General features: G+C 42.2%; 1 protein-coding gene across 1 annotated transcript in view; it reads left to right on the plus strand.

The window, feature by feature from the left end:
* tmem51a (transmembrane protein 51a) overlaps positions 1-16,655 on the plus strand; it is a 55,894-nt gene extending 39,239 nt beyond the window's left edge. The window contains exons 2-3 of the mRNA XM_059951872.1: positions 9,403-9,865; positions 12,968-16,655. Of these exons, the coding sequence (XP_059807855.1) occupies positions 9,546-9,865; positions 12,968-13,376 (729 nt within the window). The 5' untranslated portion in view covers positions 9,403-9,545 and the 3' untranslated portion in view covers positions 13,377-16,655. The remainder of the gene's footprint in view (positions 1-9,402; positions 9,866-12,967) is intronic.
* Positions 16,656-17,212: the final 557 nt, after the last annotated feature.

The raw sequence follows: 17,212 nt of genomic DNA on the forward strand, positions 1-17,212 counted from the left end.
GGAGAGGTCGAGTTTGAGATTTTTTTTAAACTTGATTTTGAATGCTGCCAGACCAACTTTCAGCATGTACTTGGGAGTTTATTCAGAGCAGCACATTCCTCCGATACATGATGCAGTTAGCCTCCAATTATCTCTCCTGCATTATTTGCCCAGACACACAAAATTGCTGGAGGTGTAACTGTTTTCTCTCTAAAATCAAACTCTCTTATTCCTTATCTGTGGGAATTACATTTGTTTTCTTTTTCTGTTCCTCCGAGGGAGAAGGAAGGCAATCAATCCGTAGTCTCGAAGGCTTTTTGAAGGAAACAAGCTTATCAAAGCAATTAAAGATGCCATATTTTTAAACCACTTTGTTTTCTTTTTCAGAAGTGAGTCAGAATAGGCCAAAAGGTCTGTTGTGTGTATTTCTAAGAGTAGTTCGTTGTTTTTCTTTCACTCTGCCTTATCCTAAGTAAGGGGAAGCATTGAAAGAAAATAATTTTGGATTGTTGGTGATTGAGAAACTGTCTGGACAATGAGAATGTACTAGTCTCTCGAGGTCTATTTCCAGATGGCGGGGCATTTGCCCTTTATGCGTGCTTGTCTGGGTTGCTCAACAAAAGCAGATGGAAGCAGCTGATTTTTTTTTAAGGAAACAGTGCCAACAAGTTGGCTTCTTACTTTTTAATGAAACCTCACAAAAAATGGTTGCGGCTCAATATCTTGTTCTTTCTGTCTCCCCTCCTTCCTGATGTATTACTGTGATTGTGCCTGAAGCCAGTACAGGCAGCCACAGATTTTGGAAGAACGTGTTCACGGTAAATGGGACGTATTAGGCTTTTTCTCTAATGTGAAGCCTCATTATCCATGCATGAGTCAAAAAAAAACACGAGCTGAAGTAAGAAAACAAGTTTACTTACTTTTTCATGCAAATTCCGTGACTGAATTTTATTCCACATGACAACATTTGAAGTAGAAGCAAGTTCAGAGTACCAAGTAAATTTATTATCGAAGCACATATATGTCACTACATACAACCCTGGGATTTTTTTTTGTGGGCATACTTAATAAATCCAATCATCATAATAGAAGCAATAAAAGACCACACCAACCAGGGTGCTAAAGACTACAAATAATGCAAATAGAAAAAGAAAGAAATATCGAGAACTTGAGATGCAGTCCTTGAAAGTGAGTCCCATAGATTGTGGCAACACTTCAGTGATGGGGCAAGTGAAATGATCACTTTTGGTTCAAGAGCCCGATAGTCGAGGGGGAATAACAGTTCCTGACCTGGGAGTGTGAGTCCTGATGCTGCCTTCCTGATGGATCAACGAGGAGAGAACATCACCTGGGTACTTGGGGTCCCTGATGATGGATGCTGCTTTCCTGTGACAATGGTCTGTGGAGATATGCTCAGTGGTAGGGAGGGCTTTATTACCTGTTTCAGACTGGGCATATCCACTACTTTCTGTATCTGTTCAAGGACATTGGTGTTTCCCTACTGGGCTGTGATACAGGCAGTTTATACTCTCCAGTTTGTCAAAGTTTTAGATGTCACGCTAAATCTTCGCAAACTCCTCAGTAAGTAAAGGCACTGCCGTGCTTTCTTCGTAATTGCATTTACGCACTAGGCACAGGACTGTCCTGGAATGATAACAATGAGGAATTTAAAGTTGCTGACCCTCTCCACCTCTGATCCTCTAATGAGGACTGGCTTCCTCCTCTTGAAGTCAATAGCTCCTCGGTCATGCGGACATTGAGTGAGAGGTTTTTCTGGCACTACTCAGCCAGATTCTCAATCTCCTGAGCTACGGCTGTGGTGTTGTCAGCAAACTTGAATGTGGCACTTAGCAGCGTATTCATGAGCGTAGAGTAGAGCAGGGGGCTCAGCAGACAGTCTTGTGGTGGACCTGTACCGATGGAGATTGCAGAGGAGATGTTGCCACTCTGAACTGACTGGGGCCTGCAAGTGAGGAAATTGAGGCTCCATTTGCATGAGGAGGTATTGAGGCCAAGTTGTTGAAGCTTTACTGATTAGTTTTGAGGGGATGATGGTATTGAATGCCAAGCTGTAGTCAATAAAGAGCACCCTGATTATTTCCAGGGTTGAGTGAAGAGCCAATCAGATGGATCTGCTTGTGGTCACCACATTCTCCTTAGGCACCTGCTTGAAGCAGGTGAGTATCTCTGACACCCAAAGTGAGAGGTTAAGGATCTTAAACACTCCAGCCACTGGATCAGACTGAAATCACAGGATGAGGGGCTGTGAGAGCTTGTGGTAAAGTATGTGTTCATTTTGGTCGAGAGGTGTATGAACATTGTGGTAGATTCATCGCCTCCTGTAATTGTAAACAAAGCCCTGTACTAAAAACCTCAAACAGATCCCCAAGCCCCAGTTAAGGAAAATAGAAGCAAAAGTAAATTAGTGTAACTATACTCAGTGCCCACTTTATTAGGTACAGTTGTACACATGGCTAATGCAAATATCTAATCAGCCAATCAGTGGCAGCACTCAATGAGCCAAAGCATGCAGACATGGTCAAAACGTTCAGTTTTGGTTCAGACCAAACATCAGAATCAGGAAGAAACGTGACTTTAACCGTGGAATGATTGGTGCTAGACGGGATGGTTTGAATATCTCAGAAACTGCTGATCTCCTGGGATTTTCACGCATAACAATGCCTGGAGTTTACAAAGAGTGGTGCAGAAACCAGAAGAGTTCCAGAGAGCTGCAGTTCTGTGGGCAAAAGCGCTTTGCTAATGAGAGAGGTCAGAGGAGAATGGCCAAGGCAATGGTTACTTAAGTAGCAAAGAAGAGAAAATCTGCATACGCTGGAAATCCAAGCAACACACCCAAAATGCTGGGGGATCTCTGCAGGCCAGGCAGCGTCTATGGAAAAGAGTACAGTCGACATTTTGGGCCAAGACCCTTCATCAGTATAAAGGGTTCTGATGAAGGGTCTGTGCCTGAAACGTCAACTGTATTCTTTTTCCATAGACGCTGCCTGGCCTGCAGAGTTCCCCCAGCATTTTGTGTGTTCTGCTCAGTTACTTAAGTAACCACGCATTGCAACAGTGATGTGCAGAAGAACATCTTTGAAAGCACGGTACGTTGAGCCTTGAAGTAGATGGGCTACAGCAGCAGAAGACCACAGACAAGACAGAAATGCAGTCAGTGGCCACTTTATTAGGTACCTCCTGTACCTGATACGTTTTCACTTTCCGTTGCTGGACCTTCTGAGATGCAGAACAAGAAAGAAATGGGCAGATATGATGAAAGAGGACCATTAGGACAAATTCCAGGAGCAGCCATTTTGGAAATTATTTTTCATATGAGTTTGCAGAACAGGATCCTATTCTGCAGCACATGGAGATGCCAGTCTTGGTAAGTGTAGCAGCTTGGGAAAACCGTAAACGGCCAGATCAAAGACCTATCTGTGGATGTCACACCATGCAAACCAAATCTCCTCGGCACCTCCGCATCAGAGAGTTCGGATCCCCGTACGTGACAATATGGCTGAATCTTGCCATTGAAGAACATGGACCCAGAGTTCATGAGAACGTCAGTAATAATGTTCTGCTGTTTCATAGGAGTGGTAATAGAACACTGAGGTAATAATGGATTCTCTTGTAATTGAGCCTCGTCCACATTAGATCCAGAATGCATTTGCTGTAAATACATTTACAGCAAATTGATAAGGATTAATTTCTTTGATCATAGGGCAAAGTGCAGAAAGAACCACCTTGCCATGTTCCACAGACACTGGTGAGCAGCATAGAGGTAACGATTGTATTATCCCTCAACTATCAGTGGGGTAATTTTCATTCAACTTCACTTGACGTATGACTGAACTGTCCCACAACCTGTAGACTCACTTTCAAGGACCCTTTATCTCATGTTCTCTGCTTACTGCTTGCTTGCTTTTTATCTCTCTCTATCTATGTCCCTCCTTTGTATTTGCACAGTCTGTTGTCATATTTGCACATTGGTTGTTTGGTGTTCCTGTCGGGTGCAGTCTTTCATCGATTACATAGTGCTTCTTGGATTTATTGAATATGTCCTCAAGAAAACAAATCTCAAGGTTGTATATGGTGACATATATGATAATAAGTTTACATTGAACTTTGTAACGACTGCAGTGTGACCATGGACAGAAGATGGTGGGGACTGAAACTGTTTGCATTCCGTATGAAAAGCCTGAATTGGGGTGATGACTGAGAACTCACTCCACCCCCATCAACCCCATCAGAACCACATTACCCCCCCCCCCCCCCCCCCGACTTTGAGTTTGAAACTATCTTTATTTGGAGCATATCACCACCTGTTGATGCGTCATGAGTCGTTCACTAACAGGAACAGTGTAACCCTCAGTTTACTCGATGAAGGGTAGATGCAGGTCTGGCAGTCAGAAATACTCTTAAGGCTATAAGAAGAACATGAATGTACAGGTCAGTGGAACCATTTGCTTTTTGGTGGAAATAATGAAATGGCCAGAAGCGTGTGGTGTATCACAGAATTCAATTTTTCGCTCAACAGGGCAAAAATTATCTTGTTCTGGGTGCCATTGAATTTCTCAGATGGGTTGTAGTGAATTTGCTTCCTCTCTCCCATGAGCGAATGAATGACCTGTGGGTTAGGAAAAGTTATTAAGCCAACTGTGAAGGAGATTAAGTTAGGTCAGCGGCCAGTGCAGCTGCACATCCTTGGTGACGCGCCTGCTCTGGTTTGTGCTGCAACTTGGCGTCAAGGAATCTGGGGATTTGAGAGGGATGTTGGAATTGAAGATATGTGGATGCATGGTTTGAGGGGGGGAGTTGCAAGGTTGTGTTCTGTGGCTTGAGGTTGGAAACAGGAGAGGGCACAGGCACATGGTTTGAATTTTCCTTTACCAGTTCTGTAGCATTATATTTTGTCTGTTATTTTTAATTTTAACCAAGGCCAGCCCATAAAACTTAGCAGAATTAGGCCATTCATCCCATCGAGTCTGTTCCCCCATTCCATCATGGCTTATTTATTATCCCTCATCCCCATTCTCCTCTCTTCTCTCTGTAACCTTGAACACTCTTTTACTAAGCAAGAACTTATCAACCTCCACTTTAAATATAGCCAGTGACTTGAACTCCAGAGCTTTCTGTGGCAATGAATTCCACAAATTCACTACCATCTAGCTAAAGAAATTTCTCCTCATCTCTTTTTAAAGGGACATCCTTGTATGCTGAGGCTGTGCACTCTGGTCCGAGACTACCACACTGTAGGAAACTTCCTCTCTACATCCACTCTGTCTAGGCCTTTCACTATTTGATAGGTTTCAATCAGGAACCCAGAACCCCCATCCCAAACTCCACCTAGTATAAGCCCAGAGCCATCAAGTGCTCCTTATACGTTACTCTTCCATTTACAGAATCATTCTCCTGAACCTCCTCTGGACCCTCTCCAATGCCAGCATATCCTTTCTTAGATAAGGGGCCCAAAACTGCTCTCAGTACTGTTCGGACCAATGCTTTGGAGCAGACTCAATGGGCCAAATGGCCCAATCCTGCTCCTGCGTCTTTTGGTCTTACGAAGCTTCTGCATTACATCCTTGCTTTTATATTCTAGTCCTTTTGAAATGCATTTGCCTTCCTTACCGTCAATTCAACCTACAAGTTAACCTTTAGGGAACCCTGCATTAGGACTCCCGAGACCCTTTGCACCTCTGATTTCTGAATTTGCTCCCCATTTAGAAAACACCTTTATTCTTTCTACCAAAGTGCAAGACCGTGTACACTGTACACTGTACTCCCGGTGTTTGCTGTTCTTCAACATGGGAGTGAATCTTCCATTGGTTTCAGTAATGGCATTGTAAATAAAAAGAATCACCAAAAGCAAACCAGGAAGAAGAATCCCACTGTGACTGGCATCATGTACCATCAATGGTGGAACCTCTTAAATCATACAGGTGGCCCTCGGCTTTTCGAACGTTCGATTTACGACAACTTGCTGTTACGAAAGACTTACATTAGTACCTGTTTTCGCTAACCAAAGAGGATTTTCGCTTTTACGAAAAAAAGACGTCCGCTTTATACGTGTGTTTACCCCCGAGAAAGACTACAATGACCATGAAGCCTTGGGCGGGCAGTTGTTTACATTTGTGTGTACGTACGTACGTATGCATGTATGTGCCTATTTTCTTTTTCTCCAAATCGATTTTGGCTTGCTGCCTTCCCGAGCATGATAAGTGAAACTACACTGTGCCTATAATATTTCTAATTTATATAGGGTGTAAATTTATCATATCATTCCTGCTTTTACTATATGTTGGTGTTATTTTAGGTTTTATGTGTTATTTGCTTTGATTTGGTAGGTTATTTTTTTTGGTCTAGGAACGCTCAAAAATTGTTCCCATATAAATTAATGGTAATTGCTTCTTTGCTTTACGACATTTCGGATTACAAACGGTTTCATAGGAAAGCTCCACCTTCAGATTGCGGGGGAAATCTGTACTAAATAATTTAACAACTTGAAGATTCAATAAAAATATTGGAAAGAGAAATGGATTAAAAAATGGCTATAAGTGAAAAGCAGAGAACAAGGGAAAAAAATGACTCGACCATAAATCAGGCTTGGGGGCATTCTGTATCGTTGTAGAATTGTGTTACATTTGGACACTTCAGCCTGAAAGTGACCAGTGCCTTCTCAGTGTGGATTGAAATGTCACATTTTCAAGCTAATCTGAGCAAATATTAGGTTGGAATGTCCAGTCACATCCCATTAGTTTGGAAGTCCCAACAGCCAGTTTTCTAGACGGGTTGAATCCAAGCCCATTTTTGTTTGATTGTAGATTTTAGTGCCTGTCTCCAAACAGCACTGAATTAAAATCAGTCTAACTTTGTCAGTTAGCAGTTGCTGTGAAATTTCACACAGAAAAAAAACCACTGGTTAAACATAGAACATAGAAATTTATGGCACATTACAGGCCCTTCGACCCAAAATGTTGTGCCGGCCATGTAACCTACTCTTGAAACTGCCTAGAATTTCCCTAGCGCACAGTCCTCTATTTTTCTAAGCTCCATGTACCTATGTAAGAGGCTCTTAACAGACCCTATTGTATCCACTTCCGCCATCAGCAGTGCATTCTACACACCCACCACTCTCTGTGTGAAAAACCTACCGCTGACATTCCCTCGATTCCTATTTCCAAGCACCTTAAAGCTATGTCCCCTTGTGTTGGCCATTCCAGCCCTGGGAAAAAGCCTCTGATTATCCACACGATCAATGCCTCCCATCACCTTGTACACCTCTATCGGGTCACCTCTCATCCTCCAAGGAGAAAAGGCCAAGTACACTCAACCTATTCTCATAAGGCATGCCCCCCCAATCCATGTAACATCCTTGTAAATCTCCTTTGTACCCACTATAGTATCCACATTCTTCCTGTAGTGAGGTGACTAGAACTGAGCACAGTACTCCAAGTGGGGTCTGACCAGGGTCCTATATAGCTGCAACATTACCTCACTATTGAACTCAGTCCCACAGTTGATGAATGCCAATACACCATACATCTTAACAACACTGTCAATCTGCACAGCAGCTTTGAGTGCCCTATGGACACGGACCCAAAGATTTCTCAGATCTTCCACACTGCCAAGAGTCTTACCATCTGTATTATATTCTGTCTTCAAATTTGACCTACCAAAATGAACCACTTCACACTTATCTGGGTTGGTCCATCTGCCACTTTTCAGCCCAGTTCTACATCCTATTGACGTCCCACTGTAACCTCTGACAATCCTCCAGCCTATCCACAACACCCCCAACTTTTGTCTCATCAGCAAACTTACTAACCCACCCTCCTACTTTTTCCGTCCGGCCATTTATAAAAATCACAAAGAGGAGGGGTCCCAGAATAGATCCCTGAGGCACACCACTGGTCACCAACCTCCATGCAGAATATGAACCATCTACAGCCACCCTTTGCCTTCTGTAGGCAAGCCAATTCTGGATCCACAAAGCAAGGTCTCCTTGGATCCCATGCCTCCTTACTTTCTGAAGGAGCCTTGCATCGGGAAACTTATCAAATGCCTTACTGAAATCCATATACACTACATCTACTGCCCTACCTTCATATAAAAAATTGCTTATAAAAATATCTTGTGGATACAGTATCATATCATGAACACAGTAATTTCCAGTATTTTCTCATTCTGGTTCATGGGTTCAGGCCCACTCTGCCAACATGAACAATGGCACAAAGTAGAGTGTTGCGGTCTGTGTTTGCACAAGGCACTCACCCAAAAAATCCACTCCTTTGAAGGTTCCAGTGAAGCCTTGTAATGCAAAACAGAGGGTCCTTTGTGTCCTGACGAGCATTCACCACTCTCAATTCGTGCTGCTGTCGCTAAGGAGTTTGTATGTTCTCCCGGTCACCACGTGGGTTTCCTCCCACAGTCCAATGATGTACTGTTTGGTAGGTTAATTGGTCTGTAGCCTTGCGAGGCAGTCTGTCCGGGTGAAGGGAAACTCTGATACTCAGCCTTGCGGTCTCCGCAGTCATCGCAGCGATGGAGTTTTCCCTCTTGATCTTTGCAAGCGAAGAACCAGCCATCATAAACTGTCCTGTGATTAGGCTAGGCTTAAATCGGGAGTTGATGGGCGGCACACAGATCAAAGGGGCTATCCTGTGCTGTATTTCAATAAATTAAAATAAAGGAAATTAAATGGATGACTCGTGCTGTTGTACCATCTGTTTTTAATTTAACTAGAGAATCAGCCTTGAATTTTCTTACAAACCTCCTGTGCCTCTCTCCTCCTATTACAGACAGACAGACATACTTTATTGATCCCGTGGGAAATTGGGTTTTGTTACAGTTGCACCAACCAAGAATAGTGTAGAAATGTAGCAATATAAAACCATAAATAATTAAATAATAATAAGTTAATCATGCCAAGTGGAAATAAGTCCAGAACCAGCCTATTGGCTCAGGGTGTCTGACACTCCGAGGGAGGAGTTGTAAAGTTTGATGGCCACAGGTAGGAATGACTTCCTATGACGCTCAGTGTTGCATCTCGGTGGAATGAGTCTCTGGCTGAATGTACTCCTGTGCCTAACCAGTACATTATGGAGTGGGTGGGAGTCATTGTCCAAGATGGCATGCAACTTGGACAGCATCCTCTTTTCAGACACCACCATCAGAGAGTACAATAGTGATTAAACATGTCTCCCCCAAGCCAACTTCGCCAATATCACATTTATATTCTGTGATGGGTCTCAGACCTCTCTACTAGAAGTAAAGTTATTTATAAATGCAGGTTAAAATTATTAGTTTGCCTACATAATGAAACTACATTCCTCAATGTAATTGTCAGGTTGGTTGAATATTTGGAGCTGAAGGATGCTAATTTGATTGCAGCTTTATTTTCTAACATTTATCTTTCTTTTACAGGTTCCATTTTGAGGTGTGCGACTGAAGTAGATCTGTGGACACAGTCGGCTTGCAGTGAAGTGCTCATCTTTTCCCCTCATTTGCTGTTGGAATGCACAAGTGTGGTCTAGGATAGACTGAGGTAATCAAGACCGCGACTGCCCATGGCCTCTGAAAATTCTGGTGGCATACAGTATGCTCTCACTGCCCTGGGAATTGGAATGCTTGCACTCGGGATCCTGATGATGGTCTGGAGTATTGTGCCAGGGTTTGGTAAGGAACATGAAATGCAAGGTGGGAACAATAGCTCGTCAAATGCTGAACAATCCAAGCACAAGGTGTCCCAGGTGTCCTACATACTGTGCGCTGGCGGGGTGTTCCTGCTCCTGATCTCAATCTGTCTGAGTGTTCGGGATAAGAAGAGGAGGAGGCCACAGGAGGAAGTGACGAACGTGCAGTCGGAATCGTCCATATTACCAGAACGGTCAGTAACTAATTCTGTTTTTCCACATATTCACCAAAATCCTGCTCTCCATTTGCTCCTCGGACCAGAAGGTCCTGGTCCTTGCTGTAGTCATGTTATACATACAATCCTGATGCTGTCAGCACACACAAAATGCTGGAGGAACTCTGCGGGCCAGGCAGCATCTGTGGAAAAGTCAATGTTTTGGGCTGAGACCCTTCATCAGGACTGTTATTTTTTTTTTTAAAAAGGGTGCGAAGTTCTTGAACCTGGTGGTGCAAGTCTTGAGGCACTTGTAACTTCTAGCTGATGGCAGCAGTGAGAAAAGGGTGTGCCTGGGTGGTGAGGGTCTTTGATGATTCCCCTTGAACACTTGCATATTTACCATTGAGAAGCTCTGCAGGATTTACCTCAGTGATGGTTAGAACTTACACTTCAGATGTAGCTAGAGCATAGTAATCTATATCTGTATTCCATCATTTACCTCAGCCAAGTTGTGCATTGGAGCTGTACCCACACTTACTGATTCTGCCTCTCTCTGATCTGCTTTGTGTTGTTGTTGGGCCCTTAATTTACAATGGAGCATAAGCCATTGATGATCTCCCATCTCCATCATCCTCTGAAGATGATGGTCTAGTCAGAGTTCATCAACGCTTCTGTAATCCATTGCATCCACAGTACAGGGGGATTGGACTATACAGCTTCACCAGTGCCCTGTAGGCTGGCCTTAACCATTTCCCCCTCTCACGTAGGGTTGGTCTTTGAGAGGCTCTGATCTGGTTTGATCCCCATGGAAACATTGTCAGGGTCCCCAAACAACCAGTGAACCTTTGGGCGACTGTAGACTGTAGCCAAGATTGGACACTTACTGAAGAATAATAGGAGGAGAGATCAGGACGCTGGATAGGGAGAAACTTTCTGGATCAGGGTATCCATGTGTGTAATACAATGTCAATACAACTATTTTCCATATTGCTTATCTGCCATTACCCCCTTTGATGGACAATTAACAGCATAATGGGAAGAGATCCAGCGTCATTTTCTACTGCATGATCAGTAATTAGGGAAAGGGGTTACACATGGTGGGGAAACCACAGCCTGCATTCAGCAGTACCCTTGCTCGGTGTGAGCTGGAACCTGTCAGTAACTCTGCTGACCAGAGTAGTTCAGCCACCTTGTGGAACCCTTCAAAGGTTACCCAATGCTTGCTTCTTCCTCATCTCCATTACCTCAAGTCAAAGCAACTTCATTATCAAAGTGCGTTTACGTCTCTGCCTTGAGATTCATTTTCTTGCAGGCATTTATAGAAAGATAAGGAAACAATAGAATTTAGGAGAAACTATACACAAACACTGACAACCAATTGTCAAAAGAGAGCAAATTATGCAAATAATTTCAAAAATAAACACCGATAAATAAAGAGATATTGGATTGCAAAGTCCTTGAAAGTGGGACTGTAGGTAGTGGGTTGAATGTGATTACTTTCCAGGAAGAGAGCACTGGATGAGGAACTGGATTCTCGATTCTCTAGTCTAGATGCATGTAAGTGCTGTCATAGTTGGGTAGCCAGACGAGGGATGAAATCTGGAATTTGCAGATCTATACAGATCTTACCCATTGGAATAATGTATTTGGCCACTGAGTCCTTGGAAATCGTCCTCGAACTTATTTCATCACATTTGGTTCCAGTTCATTTTGTACCTTTAACCAACCAACAATGGCTTCACTAAGCCTTAACTCAGCCACATGGTCCAGAGCCAATGTTTCTGGCTTCCAATTCTGCACCTTTGTTATCAAACTTTCCATTGTTAGCTCGGACCTTTTATTTATTTAAAAATTAAAGTAGCGACGCTTTTTGTACCCAATTCCCAGTGTCTGTATTATGTGTGATAATTATTACTGAAAGTTTTAAATTCATCAGCTGATTAAATTATTTGTTTCTTAAGCATTATTGAGTGAAATATTAACAGCCTCTTTCTCTCTACATGTACTGACTAGCCTGCTAAGCATTTCTGACTTTTTTTGTTTGCATTGTTTTTTATTTTCACCTCCCATTGATTATTTGATTTGACTTGATCAGAATTGTGAGGTGCTGCCGACGGTGGTTTCACGGTTGCTGTCATTTGTGCTGAATGTAGCTGTTGAATGCCGGCTCTTGCCTCTGGGCTGGCGTTCAGCCTCCGCAGAGTGCTCTTAATCTGAAAGGATGCTCCGTTGCCACTTTGAAGAATGTTAAAATGAGGTTGTCACAAGGAAAGCTCTAAAAAGTCTCCACGACATAATTCACGGAGCAGATAGCTGTCCTGTGATTCACTATTTCCTCATATAATTTTGTCCCATTGTTTGTGGAATATTGCTGTACATATACTCCACTATGAAGCACTGGCGCTCCCCGCAACACACTAAAACTGAAACGAGGCCACTTGCCTGCCCTTAAATAAGCCCCAGTTGGTGTTTCTGTCTGATTCAGACTGGTAACATTTGCGTGATGGAGAACCAAACATTGGGAGTTAATTTGCTTAGAGCAAAATATGAAAACAGGTTCGGCTTCCTGTGCTCTTTTATATTAAAAATCCTTTAAAGCCAAGTGAATCTTGGCCAGAAACCAGCCACGGTTGTCCTCTACATAAGTAGACTGTTGAAAGCATGACTTAAACGTGGCTCCCATTCTTCATCACTGTGATGATTTTATTGATGTGGACATCTTGATGGGTTTTGGTGGTCATTGGCCAGCGATTCCTTGTGGTCTCGATTAGTACAAGCATCTGTTGCTTCAGTAGGACCTTTAAAACTGTTCCATGCCACCTTCAGCAGAGAAGAGCACTATGTTGAAATGTGAGCTGCAGCTACGTTGGTCTACTTTGGTGCAAGTTGTGTCCACTCCATTTGTATCCACGGAAGACACTTGGAGTCTGAGTAGATGGGTGGGTTCTGTACCATATTTAAATCCAGAAGGTCAGTTTAATTTGTATATCTCATCTTGAGGTCACATCCAGCAGCGTTCACATGTATAAAGCCGTAAATAAGTTTGCATGTACAGCATGAAGCAGAATGTTAAGAAATAGGCTAAGTGCCCTAAGCTCGTAGCCTGGTTGATAACCTTGTATTTCTCTTTTTTAACAGAGTGGCAGATAACAACAGATTGGCTGTGCCCAGCTACGATGAAGTGATGCAAAGAGATGGCGTCCTCCCACCAGAAGGCCCTGAAGTCAACCAAGGAGAGCAGAATATGGTCTCGCTTCCTTCTTACGAGTCGCTGGTCGAGGTTGGCCTGCCGTCGTCTTCGAATCAGGACTCGAACCCGGGAGGCAGTGTGGAGCCACCGAGGGATGAGAGGCCCACATCTCACTTAGGGCACAGGTTCAGCTCGAAAAAGATCCGCCGGATCCTTTCAGACACATCCCACCTCAAGAGGTTTAGACTCAACCTGAGCAATACGAACAATCCACCGGTTAACCTGGAGCCTCTGACCCCACCCCCACAGTACGAGGAAGGAATGGAGAAGAGTTTTGAGAATGCAAAGCCATCTTGATCTGGCACACAATGTCAAGCCTGTTGATGGACTAACTAAATATCTCAACATTTCCTAAGAATCTGGTCGATCTCATCTGTCTGCATGTTTTACAAATATAATGCATGGGTGTCCTAGTTTGTAGATTCCTTGATGCTTACCGTCTCTCCAAGTTAATCTGCACTTTTTTTTTTACATGTGATTTGTACATTCAGCTGAGAACTAAGTATAAAGAATTAATGAAAGAGCTGGATGACTTGGCCTACATCTTCATCCCTAGATTGCCATTCCTCTTCTCTGCTGTGTGCACCTTATGACATCCTTTATTTGGAGCATGTTGTCAATAGGTGGTGCAGCAGAGACCTGGATCCTGTCTAGTAGATGCTAGTTTGTCTCTAGTAGCAGATATTGTCTTGTGGATTTGTTCCCAGTTCTTACACTAAAATAGATTGCAACAATGGACCTTTGTCTGAGGTCATTGGAGCTTCCAGAAGATCAACTCTTATATAAAGGCTTTTGTTGGGGATAGAATTGATCAAACTCTCATTGACATTCTGCTTACCTTTCATCGTTTAGAGACTTGCCTCTTAATGGTATCAATTTGAAATCCTGTGAGGAAGAGAACAACTATTTAAAGAAAAATCTAATCCTTTTGTGATTAGTTTCTTTCCTATATATAATGAGTTTGGTTCAACATAGGTTGAAAAGATAACTTGTATATTAAATACATTTCAGAATAGAAGTAGAAGTCTTACAAATGATTAACAAAATCCTAAACAATGCCAACAATGATCTCTCTCCCCCAGGCCTTGATTTTAATGGAAAATTCCAGGCGTGGAATTTCAAAAGAAACTCATTCCTCTTCTTGAGGAGCTTTGATGTTTGATGCTTTTGTGGTTTGGGCACCAGGAGAACACCAGCTGGTCTCGCTCACCAGCCAGTGCTTCAGGATTCTGACAGCCAAATGCCAGAGAAGTGGGTGTTGTGATCCCCTGGCCTGTTGGGATATGACACAAAAGTATCACAGTTGTTAGGTGTTTAAAAAAAAAAACCATTGATCACTAATTCTGACTTTAAAACACTGAGCTCTGTCATCTTCAGAGGAAACTGGACACAAATTCACACGGAACTAGACTAAAATTGAATGACTTTTTTTTGGAGCATTGTCTGCTCCAAGGGTTGGTGGGAACATTAGTTTAGAAACAGCAGTTCACAAACAAAGCGCAAAGCATTGTCTCTGACCTTGTTCACAATGTGACGAGCTGGTTACTAACATATAGGGAGGAAAAGTATGATTCCCTATGAGAGCATCGACACCTCTCTTGCACAAAATCATGCTTCCAGTATTGTGTAATGAAAGCTCATTAAAATTGGCAAAGGACCTATGGGATAATTAACATTCAGTATTGGTAGCCAATGAAAAAAGCAGGTTGGTCATCTGTTGTGCACCTCTTCCTGTTTTCTCTAATACTGTGGATAGAAAATAGCAATTCGTTGAATATTAAAATATAGCTATGATGCCTGATGGTTTCATGGAGATAAAAATCTTTTGATTGTGTTCATTGTAAGTAGGAACAGTGTATTTTGACGGTGCTGCTCGTTCTCACAGGAATCCTAAGCATCTTCAGTATAACGACTGGGAAATAGTGGCCAACATTAGGGAGCTGTAATAGGGATGGGAGTTGGCATTGTTGGACAATGGGTTTTAGCCTTCTCATAAGTCTGACATTGTGAATAGATTCTGACTTCTGATATCCTAAACTTGAAAGGAAAGCTTCTTCCAAGGACTATCAATGCTTGTCCCTGATGGGGAAAGGCAGCAGGGAAATTTTTATTTTGCTGACCTTTATCTAATGGTCTTTCTACTGTCCCAGTCTGAAGAGATACGTATGATTGAAGTAACTAAATTGCCAGTTTAGAATGACACACCTTCTCTTCGTATTCATTCCCAAAGCACCCAACCACAGTCACCTCATTAAGGAAAGTAATTTTCCACCCACTAGCAGCTCAAATTACATATAATTGTTGAACTTGGAGCTTCCAACTAGTTTAGCATTAATATTGATGCACTTTAAGAAAAACTTACCTATAGTATTTCACTGTTTGTCGTAGTTGTCCTCTCACATTTCTCTTTGTTACACTCCTGAAGTAGTTCCTTTCTTTTCAAGTTCCTTTCCAAGCTTGTAGGGCCAGAATCCTGAACAGCATATTTTCTCTCAAACATTCATTCACAAAAGTTCCATGTTCCACAGATGCATTGTACTCATCTCCCTGTGGCAATGACCTAGATTTCCTATTCACCATGTGTTCACTGATCCCAGTCTCTGGTCCTTGATATTTGATATTCTTTGACTAGCAACTGCTGGTAATTTTGTATAATTGATATGTTTAATTCAGTACTTAGTCCTGGTTAAATCTATAGTTCTGTAAATAATACGAAGGCTTCAAAGTTAGTTTGAGTTTCATTTTTGTTTTTAAACAGTCTAAGGCCTTCTGGAAAATTGGTGTCTTATTTTGAGAGGATGTTGAGTTTATGGAAGGGATTTGGGAGCACTGGGCAGCAAGCTTTGGCTGTTAATAGAACAGGAGGTGCTGTAGCCAACTTTGACCACTTGAGTCCTGGGCATAAATGCTCCAGGGGCAATCAACTGGTGAATATCACTAGTGTACCCTCTGGGGAAAATGGGATTATTTCTGTAGAAGGAAGACCTGCAACTGGGAACAAGGGTGAGAGACAATGTTTCAGCTTAGGACGTAGAAGGAAAGTTATAAACTGAACAATGGACAAGGGTTTCCAGAAGTCATTCTTCTTGAAGTATTTTCCAAATATACAAACCATTCCCATTTAAAGTTCACATACTGCACAGCTGAGACAAGTTTCATCCTTGTTTACTTCAGTGGCTGCAGCACGTTTCCTATAGCCTGATGTTCCAAAGTAACATGTTGTATGTGTATTTTACAAGCTAAATCTTCCTTAAATGTTTTCTGAAATAGCCTACCTTGTGCTAGTATGGCATTATTCTACTCAATTACTACTCTTTTATTTCTTACTAATATTCCTGGTGAAGTGTCACATATGGTTAATGTTCAATTCAATCCAATTGTTTGTCAGCAGTATCCATTGGACTGTAGAATCAGACTTGAAGGTTTATTGATGGTTTAATTTGGAGTGCTGTTCTGTATTAAACTCTCAACTGAGCACTGGTGAATTGAATTATTGTTTTAAAATGATTTAGATGGGAAAAGTCAGTTTTGTTTTAGTTTATTTATTCAGAAATAAAAAAAAATACATTGAAAATTCTGGCGTGTGTTAAAATTCTGAGATTCTGAACTTTGGTGTGAACTTGGTCAATGTTTTTGGTGTTGGTGTTTCTTCCCCCCCCCCCCCCCCCCACCCAGGGGAATGACAGTTACTTAGAATTGGAGAGGGGTATGATGTTTTGATTCTGACATGAACTTCTAGAACGGGCTGAAAACAGACCGCACAGCCAGGAGTGATTTCTGGAGGAACTACAGTTCAGGTAACGTGGTTTTTCTAAGGTGTGATCAATTACACTGGGCAACAGAGATTTTACTTCCTGAATATTTTTGGGTGTATCTTGTGGATTTTGGGCTGGTGACCATGAAAATCGCCATGAAATCTCCCTATTGTCTACCAGTCTGTTTAAAAAGTTGCCTATATTTGTAACTTCAACTTATATTTCAAGTCAGAATAATCGATGCCAAGAATTAAGGAAGGCATCTTTGTTGGTCCACAAATCAAACAGGTCATCATTGACAGGCAATTCAAAAGAAGTTCTAGTGAAATTGGAGAAAATCACTTGGAAGGCATTCAAGTATCTTGTTGAAAATTTTCT

Source organism: Hypanus sabinus, chromosome 27, assembly GCF_030144855.1.
Source record: "Hypanus sabinus isolate sHypSab1 chromosome 27, sHypSab1.hap1, whole genome shotgun sequence".
Classification (NCBI taxonomy): Eukaryota; Metazoa; Chordata; class Chondrichthyes; order Myliobatiformes; family Dasyatidae; genus Hypanus; species Hypanus sabinus.